Here is a 9,344-nt window from a genome sequence, read left to right as displayed (position 1 = left end):
TCCTCTTTTGTAGTAATTGCGTAAATTGAACGCCTAAAAAAAATGTTTAGTCTTCAACAATACATATCAGCTAAGACACACCATGTAAAAAGTAGGTCCCGAAATTATTGAACCAAAAACGGAATATCCATTTATAGCACATGCTTTCAAATATTAAGTCTCAATACACCTTGAACCGATAGATTCGGCTTAAGACAACGGCTAAGATACAAAAACCAAGGTGATATTATGTTGACTACTATAATTACACTTAAGTTACTACCGTTTCTGCTTTCCAATCATTAATTCGAATCTTATGAAAACTTCTATAAATCGAACGGCCTATATTCAGATCCATTGTAGATATTTTTAGAATCTTTAATGTAAAAAAAGCCAACGTAAAAATTGTTTGTTTTTGCTGTAAAAATCGTTACCTTCTATATATACTAACCCTACTCACTAACGTTTCCTCTTTCTTCTCGCCCGACTCTCATTTCCTATCTTTTCCTTATTTTTCTCCTCCTTCAGAAAATTTTGTATTCTATTTTTATAGTCTTTTTCATTTTTCATTTCCTTTTTCTGTTTTTCTGAAATTCCTCCATTGGAGGACTGTAGAGAGCTTAGCTAAGGTAACCAATTTCTCTGTATTTCTTTCATTTCTGTCTCCGTTGACATTCCAGATCCTTAGAGATTTGAAATTAAGTCTCTTTAATCTTCAAATTTCGTATAGATCAGCTGAAGTGAATTTTTTGAAGCTGGATCTGTTCAGATCCGAGTTTAATTTTCTTCGATCTGTAACTGATTTTTGATTTGTTAAAACAGGCGTTCTTCTGTAAATTTCGAGGAATTAATTTAGTATTTAGATCAAGAGAATCAATCAATCAAAGATGAAACATTTCGTATTTCAGCAGAACGCCTTTGCAGCAAGCTGTGAAGAATGGAGAAGCTCTGTTTCATCAGATCGAAAAGATCCTCTCGTTTGTCCTAAACCTAGAAGACTTGGTGTTGGAATCCACCAGCATCATAATAATCATCCAATTAATGACTCAATCAGACCTTTTAGATACCATTTTAGGTATTAATTTCACATCTTTTTATCCTTAATTTCAAAAAAAATCTTTATTCTTTTACCTCTCTTTATACTAATCTTTAATTTGATCTTATTTTACAGTCACCAAGCTGAGTTATCCGACTCAAAAGCTGGAATGGAGCTCATGGATATCATTCTCACCAAAGTAATTATCTCCTTCTTCTAGTTTTCATTATAGAATTTAAGAAAGTTAGCTATGTTTTCAAATTTTTGCTCTGTTTTCTAATTACTCTGTTTTTTTCATTTTTACAGGGTGGGCAAGTTTCATCATCTCCACCATATTTTTGCGGGTCACCACCAAGTAGAGCTGAAAATCCTTTGATCCAGGATGCTCGATTTCGAAACGAGAAATTACTATCACCAGTTTCACCACTTTCGATCCCTGTTATTAATTCGGGATCTTCCTCATCTTCTTCATCAACTCCCACTACCACATCCTCATCAATTAAGAATAATGGTGGAAGCTGTGTCCGAGCAAAGTTCGGACACAAACCAGCTATGGTGAGAATTGAAGGTTTTGAGTGCAGAGACAGGCGAAATTGCGGAATCTCTGCTGTAGCTTAGAAAAATTAGAAACAAAAAAGTTTAAAAATACTTAGAGAAGGATTCCAAACAACATCAACACAAGTACCCACTTATTACAGAGCAGTGAGTGAGGGAGAGAGAAGAGGTTTTTTGTTTTGTATTAGTCCATGAATTACCATGTTGTATATAGTGTTTGTTTTTCTTTTTTCAGAGTGGTTTGAGAAATTGAGATCATCTTTGTTACAAAAATCTCTTTCTCATTCTCTCTTCCTCTCAGTATGATGAGAATTTCTGTATGTATAGATCGAAGAAAGTTGTTCTTATGTGTAAATGTAATTATCATTAAGATCAAGAAGAAGAAGAAGCTGTTAAATTTTATGATGAAAATAAAAGTAGTTAAAAAGGAAGAAAGGAAGGGAGCCAAGAAGATTAGCTTCTTTTCTTTTCTCCTTAATTAGGTTTAGAGTTTTTGAGTTAGTGAGGAAGATTCAAAGAGAGTTTGGTAATCGGTGATGTATCTGTTTTGAAGTTATCTTTGTAAATAAAATTAGTTGTTAATGAGTCATTTTCATTTCTTAAATCTATTTTTATTAAATCAGATTTGCCATAATATGCTTAATTTGATTCTGCTTTTGGCTTTTTAATTTGGAACACGCTTGAAAAGTCAGTGGTTAGCCAGTTCAAGTATAGTTGGCTTATTTAAATGTCTAAATGTCGGATCTCACATGATTAAGTAAGTATTTTTGTGATGTTGTTGGTTTGACTCTGATGTAAGATGTGGGACCCGTTTTGATCTCGTAACAACTTGAGGTGGGACCCAGTAACAAACTACCTGACCTCGTTTTTTTTACTTAGTTTTTAATCGTCAGGACAAGAAACAACTTTGCTTATGCTGCTGCGCAACGTACCTATTGCGAATGAGTTTTGCCGAACAGCAAGTTACTACATTGGTGAAGGGCGTTTCAAATAAAGAAACTCAGTTTTTAAGACTGTCCAATAGAAAACGTCTCCCCATGTGAATTAGATATTTGTTTTGCAAGTTCGGTTAAACACGCAGATAATGATTTTTACCTGGTCGGTGACGTGAGGGTTATACGGCAATTCTTCCTGATGAAAATCGAGTTTTTCCGTTGTCCTAGTTAGCTTTACCTAGATGTTGTTTGTATAACGCATGCGATCCTTTAAATTATGGATTTTGTGCGAGAAAATTGTGGTGCATGCACGTCCTTTTGGTGTGAGCTGCATCAAATGATTTTATTCCCTAGGAGTGACGAATCTAGTTTTTCATGTTTTCTCCGCTGGTATTCATTTTTGTGAAGTGTATGTTTTAGGAGGTAATCAATATTCGGCAACCCCAGTCACTCGATATGTTTTATAAGATCTATCCATCCTCTACTAGATTTTGTGCCCGTGGGCAGCTTCTCAAATTTGGTCCACCAATTCAATTTATCATTGCCTCTTTCATCACTGCTTCTTTCTTTATTTTTTTATTTGGTAAAGCTCGGCGCTTCACCTCTCCCCTCCCAATTTGATTCGGTAAAGCTCGGCTTCGCCTCGCCCAGACCCAATTTGATTTGGTAAAGCTCGGCTTCGCCTCGCCCCATTCTGATTTGTTTTAGTAAAGCTCGGTTCGCCTCGCCTTAGTCCCGATTTGATTCGGTAAAGCTCGGCTTCGCCTCGCCCCAGTCCCGATATGATTTGTAAAGCTCGGCTTCGCCTCGCTCAGTGATAACAAATTAACTTTACGTGAAATATCTTTCCAAAAGACTTCATTTTCATCAAGAATACCTTGCACTGATGGCTAGACTCCTACACATCCAATATAGTTTCATGCAATATAAGTGCAACTTATAGAAATAACAATAGATCAAGATTAATAACTCGGTTTTCTCTTGACTTTATTTATCAACTCCACTTAGTTCTAATTCAGTTTTCCATGAGAACACGTCTTCATTCATATTCAACTTGAACTACCTAACTCAAAAGTAAATGATGCCGTCTCCATCTGGAAGAATAAACTAAGCCATCTTTTAACCCTCAATTCAGTACCCAACCAAACACTCATTCCTATCGAAGTTGTGGTCTTGTCTCTTTTCATCTCCCTACGTTAAGATATGCATTGTGTTTATGTTAGTAACTGGAAGGATATTACTGTTAAGATACGCATTTTCTTTATGTTAGTAACTGGAAGGAAGGAAAGCAAACACACTAAGGAAACAATTAAATCATAAGCTTAACAGTCAAATAAAAAAAGAAGAAAATGATTAAATATCCCAAAAAAATATTCAAAAGGTTCATAGTAATTCAGAGTACCACAAAATACAGATACAAAATCAACTAAACTTCTAAAGGTTCTGAACAATTAATAAGTATACTACGAAAGTATTTCTGAAAATGAGCCATATTATCCGTCTTGTTGCTTCCATTGTTTTCTGGATGTTGTGCATCTTTGGAGTGCCACATCTGGTTTTCTATGGATGAAGTCCGGAGTTCTCAAATTTACTCCGACGAATTTCACTGATTGGCCCCGTGATTGTTTATTGTCATTGAGATCATTTTTGTGAGTGACATTCTTGGGATGAGAATTGTAATTGTCCCTGTTTGTCGCCGGTATTATTGCATCAATTAAATTTTCTCCACAGAGTCCATCACGTGTTGCTATATTGCGTGGCATCAAAACTGAAAATCTCACCTTTACTTGCAAGTTAAATGGTGGAAAATCCATTGGATTCAATGCATTTAACCTTTCATCTCATATTCCCCGTCGATCTATTCTCCAAATCCTAGGCCACCTTATCTGCGACTGCGACTATGTAAGAGCGATGGGATCCTCGGTACATCTTTAGATTTACATCATTTTTGCAGCGATGTCCTCGTTCCTCGACGAAAGGATAGTTCTCACTGTCAAAGAATTCTCCGTAGGAATGTTATATCCCTCTATACCTGGATAGATTTTTGTTATGAGGTCGCTAAGATTGGCTCACTTATACATCATCCGGGGTACTTCTATTTTTGGTTATGGATTCGTTCCCACCTGTGCACACCTAAAAATAATGGAAATGAAAGTTACATATGAAGAAAAGCCTTGTACGATCTACAATTTAATTATGAATATTAATTCGCAGTTTAACTTATACCCATGCATGTGTCATCCCAAATAATCAGTGAGCACTAAGTCAAGAAAGTTTTTTTCTTAAAAAAAAAAACAAGCTCAAAAAAACAATTTAGTCCAAGAATTCATACCTGGCACATCAAAAGACTGAGGGAGATTAATTTTGACATAAGAATTTACGAAAGATAGTTTTAGGAAACACATAGCTACATTAATACAAATCTAGGATTTTCTAACTCTTTTAGTATGAACAAACTCATGAACAGTATGAACAAACTCATTTTTATCTAGTAGCTATATGTTTTATCACTTAGACATGAGGGTATAAAAATTAGTTACAGTCTTTATGTTTTCTTCTGTAGCAGTCCTTTACCTGCTGTCCTAATATGTTCAGTGGTCCAAGAACGTTTAAAACATATTGAAACAGATTTGCAGGTGCTTCACCTTCATTTATTTCCTAATCACATGCATACACAAAGTGAAAAAGATTGAAAACCTTGAAATCTGTTAATTTTAATGAAGGGAATATGGTGTGTGAAAGAGTGACCTGCATTAGGAGTCTTTATGGTGAAGTATGACATAAGATCTGTTGGATGCTGCATTAGGAGTCTCTATGGTGAAGTATGACATAAGATCTGTTGGATGGCTGCAATCCTTCTTTTCGCATCACTGAGTTAAGTCTCAATTACACCTTCCACTTATGATAAAAAAAATTGTTTGATGCGTCTAATCAGAAAAGAGGGTCGGAAATTTGATTGAGTTAAGTATGCGAATCAAAATCTGCATCGAAATAGAATGTAAGAACATGTAATACCAATGCTTTGGATTCGCATACGATAAGACAATCAAGAAAGCATTAGATATGGAAATAGATCAACAAACCTTCGGAAATTTGTTAGTTACCCGCTAAGGTATAAAGGTAGTATAACATGTAATGAGATTGATTCGCTACAGAGGAAGATACGAATGCAAAATCAAAATAAAACATAAAAGGAGCAAACCCTATTGTTTCTTTGTATGATCGGATTTGATAACCCATAACTACACAATCAAAAACCAACAATCATGTTTATACAAATACGAAATCAAAAATAAAAAAAAATATTATGAATAACGAATTATAAAAACCCATATCTAAGGATTCAAAGAAGAATTAATCCTAACCTCTGGAGTTGAGAATGGGGAACATTCAGGAAGAAAAGCAAAGGGTTAGACTTTGGCTTTACCTAGGTCCCCCACCATTAGGGTCTATTGTGTTTCATCTTCTTTTTCTATCTTCGTAGTGAATCATTTAGTTATGGAGTGCTTCTACTCTCGTTAGAGACTCTATTTTTCCGTCTTCGTAGTGAACGATCAAAATCAACTGTAGCATTAACTAAATCAATCAAAAGGTACGCTAGAAACTATCAATATCGAATAATCCATGTTGGATGTATAAGAAACAATGGTCATACTTACATGCAACTTGTAATACTTCTCAATCCTGTCCAACAGACAACATTCAGTTGTTTATCAAGAGAAAAGATCGTACCTGCAAAATAAAATATGGGCTAGGGTTTATTGATTATACCTATTATGAATTCAGAGAAACGAAAAGATAAAAATAAATGGGTTAGGGATAACCAAGAGCAAATATTGTACCTGCAAAATAAAACATGGGTTAGGGTTTATTGATTTTATCTGCAGAACAAAACATGGATTAAGGTTTATTGATTCATAGAAACGAAGAGACAGAAAAGAAAAAAAAGGGGTTAGGGTTTACCAAGAGAAAAGATTGGACCTGCAAAATAAAATATGGGTTGGGGTTTATTGATTTTACCTGCAAAACAAAACATGGGCTAAAGTTTATCGATTCAGAGAAACGAAAAGAGACAGAAAAAAACAAATTAGGGTTTACCAAGAGCGAAGATTGTACCTGTAAAATAAAACTTGAGTTAAGAGAGAACCCCTTCTTCTGTAAAAGATAAAGCCTTTGTTTCCTGGCTAGTTGCTTTTCTTTTCTTTGTATCATCATCTCCATGAAGAAAGCATATCCTAGGGTTTGTTTTTAGGGTTTTTTTTTTAGGTTTTATGAGCCGAAAAAGAAAAGGGTTTTCTATATTTTTTTGGGGGTTTATGTTTTGTGCCGGAAATTTGTGTGGAATTCCTCTTTTTTCTCTTTTTTGAGGAAAAGTGAAACGGAGCCTAAGGAGCTTAGGATTTTAAAGGAGTTAGATAATGTTCTACATAGCTATTACAGAGGCTCCAAGATTTTGAATTTGAGTGCTCACAAGATGGATAAAAATTGGGTCATCAAATAGTAATCTCAAAAACCCCTTATCTCAATGATTAATTAATGTTAATGATTATGTTAACTAAATTGAGCAAGATTAGTGATAAGATTAAACTAATCATTTGATTTATAGATAATATTTGAAAATCAAAATCAAAAATTCCGATAATTTTTTTTTCTTAAAGAATTTAAGTTACCGTTAGGTTTCCTAACCGTATATAAATTATACGTGAGAATCGACGATTAATCGTCGTTGAACCAAAAAAAAAATGAAAGAAGAGGAAGAAAAGGCGATGGAGGAGAAGAAGAGAGGAAGAAGAAGAAGAGACGTTTTTTTTTTTTGGGTTTAGGTTTAGGTTGGTAAGTATTTTGGTTATCAAAAGGCATTTTTGTATTTTTGATAATAAATTAGGTCCCCCTCATCCACATTTAGGATACTTGAATCCATAGGAGCCCTCAGAACCAAATCCTTGGAGACCCTATAATAGGATTCATGTTCTAACCTTGCTAATAAAAGCTAATGAACACAAGGATCGAAATCAAACATAGTATAATGTCGTTTAGGAGTTAAAACAGAGGGAATTAAGTCAACCAACTCAACTTGATATTCCTCCATGATCACAATTTTGTTGAACTCTCTATGTCTTACTCGCTCAATTTTCGAAAAAGAGATATTATCACTTTTTTAATTTAACCTATATTTAGATTAAAATGAACAAATTATAGTAACTTTTTTAATTTAACCTATTTTTAGATTAAAATGAAAAAATTATAGTAACTTATTTCTAGAACAGAGTGAGTATTTGTTAAAACTTCTATTGTTTAGTACCTAGGATCAATGACAAAGCTAGGAAATTTTAGTTAGGGACATTCTACCGTAATAAATAATGAGCAAAGCTCAGAGAAATAACATATTCTCGTAAAGCTACAGATTTGGTTGAACTCGTCCAAAACCTATCAACCATGTGGTGTTTAGACTCATCTGATCCGACGATTTCCAAACACCATTTTTTCAACTCTACCCTCAAGAGTCGAGTTAGGTTCCATCTGGGGTTAGGTTATATTATAGGGGATGGGTGTATCCCAGTAATGGCAGCCGACTTTGTTCTTTTCTGTTTCGTTCACTACCAAGATCAAACACGAACTTCATTAATCGATCACAGATTCAAGTTCATCGTTATCTCCTTTCATATCAGCAACATCATTATCGAGTCTTTATAACCTATCTTGAATCACTACAACAGCCAGGGATCGTACCTTTTCTACCCTTATCTATCAACCACTGTCGCGATCATCATGATCAACAATACATCGTTGGGCGGATGATATGTCATCCGAGCATATGCTTTGGCTTGTCCCTTCTATTGGGAGCATCCATGTAATAATGATTTTCCTTCTCATTTGTGAATTAAATACCTATTGAAATAGAGTTCTTTCAAATATGTATTTCCACTTCAATAAAATTTTGGGTTTTTACTTTTATTTTTTATTTTTTTTAAAGCATGGGGATTTTTACTTAAACTTATGCATGTTTTATTTGAGATACCATTTATATCTACTCACTGGTTTATATGCTACAGACTGCTGAGGTTACCTAGTAAAACAAATACGACCCTCAAAGTGGCTTACCCAGTTAAATATATGCGACCCTAAATTACTAACCCATTTAAATTTGGAAGATGTTACGGAACATTTACACCAGTTGTTGATGGATTACCGTAATCCCATATAGTAAAGAACTATTGAAAAGAAATGGTAAGGGGAAAAGAAGAAGGTATGATATATAACCTAGTACCCATTTACTATGTCTGTTTCTGTTGTCCGAGTTTTGAAGTTTACTAAACAATACAGAGAGAATATCTCTCGGGAGAAAAGTCAGGTAAGGAAAAGAGGTGCACTGATGTTTCGAGAAAAATAGGGATGTTGATAGGATGAATGGGTTATATCCGGATAAAGTTTCTAAGAAATAAAATAGGGAGTTTGATATGCTTTAGAACTCGATAACTTGAGCAAGAAATCGGCTCGGAAACTGATGAAGCTTCCATCGATGACATATCGTCAACCCATATAGTGAAGAACTATAGAAAAGAAATAGAAATTTGTTGAAAATAATGTAACCTAACCCCAGATGGAACCTAACTCGACTAGGGAGGGTAGAGCTAGAAAAAAACGGTTTTTTGGAATTCGCTGGGTCAGAATGAGTATACACCAGCACATGGTTAATAGGTTTTGCACGAGTTAAAACAAATCTGTATCTTTACTGGGAATACGTCATTTCCCCGAGCTTTGCTCATAAATAATACAATTCCTTAAAATGGATTTGGACTTTTTTGACCAACGCATCATTTTTTTCTTCTTTTCTAGGT

The 9,344-nt window shown here is 34.6% G+C and overlaps 1 protein-coding gene across 1 annotated transcript; it reads left to right on the top strand.

Moving 5' to 3' along the window:
- Positions 1-448: 448 nt before the first annotated feature.
- On the top strand, positions 449-2,159 carry LOC113282028. Its single transcript, XM_026530955.1, has 4 exons — positions 449-608; positions 802-1,054; positions 1,151-1,214; positions 1,322-2,159. Exons 2-4 carry the CDS (start codon positions 867-869, stop codon positions 1,631-1,633), a joined length of 564 nt encoding a protein of 187 aa, XP_026386740.1. The 5' UTR covers positions 449-608; positions 802-866; the 3' UTR covers positions 1,634-2,159.
- Positions 2,160-9,344: the final 7,185 nt, after the last annotated feature.

The sequence above is a fragment of the Papaver somniferum genome, chromosome 5, assembly GCF_003573695.1.
Source record: "Papaver somniferum cultivar HN1 chromosome 5, ASM357369v1, whole genome shotgun sequence".
NCBI lineage: Eukaryota > Viridiplantae > Streptophyta > Magnoliopsida > Ranunculales > Papaveraceae > Papaver > Papaver somniferum.
The sequence above is the reverse complement of the archived record's forward strand: the minus strand, read 5'-3'. Positions and strand labels throughout refer to the sequence as shown.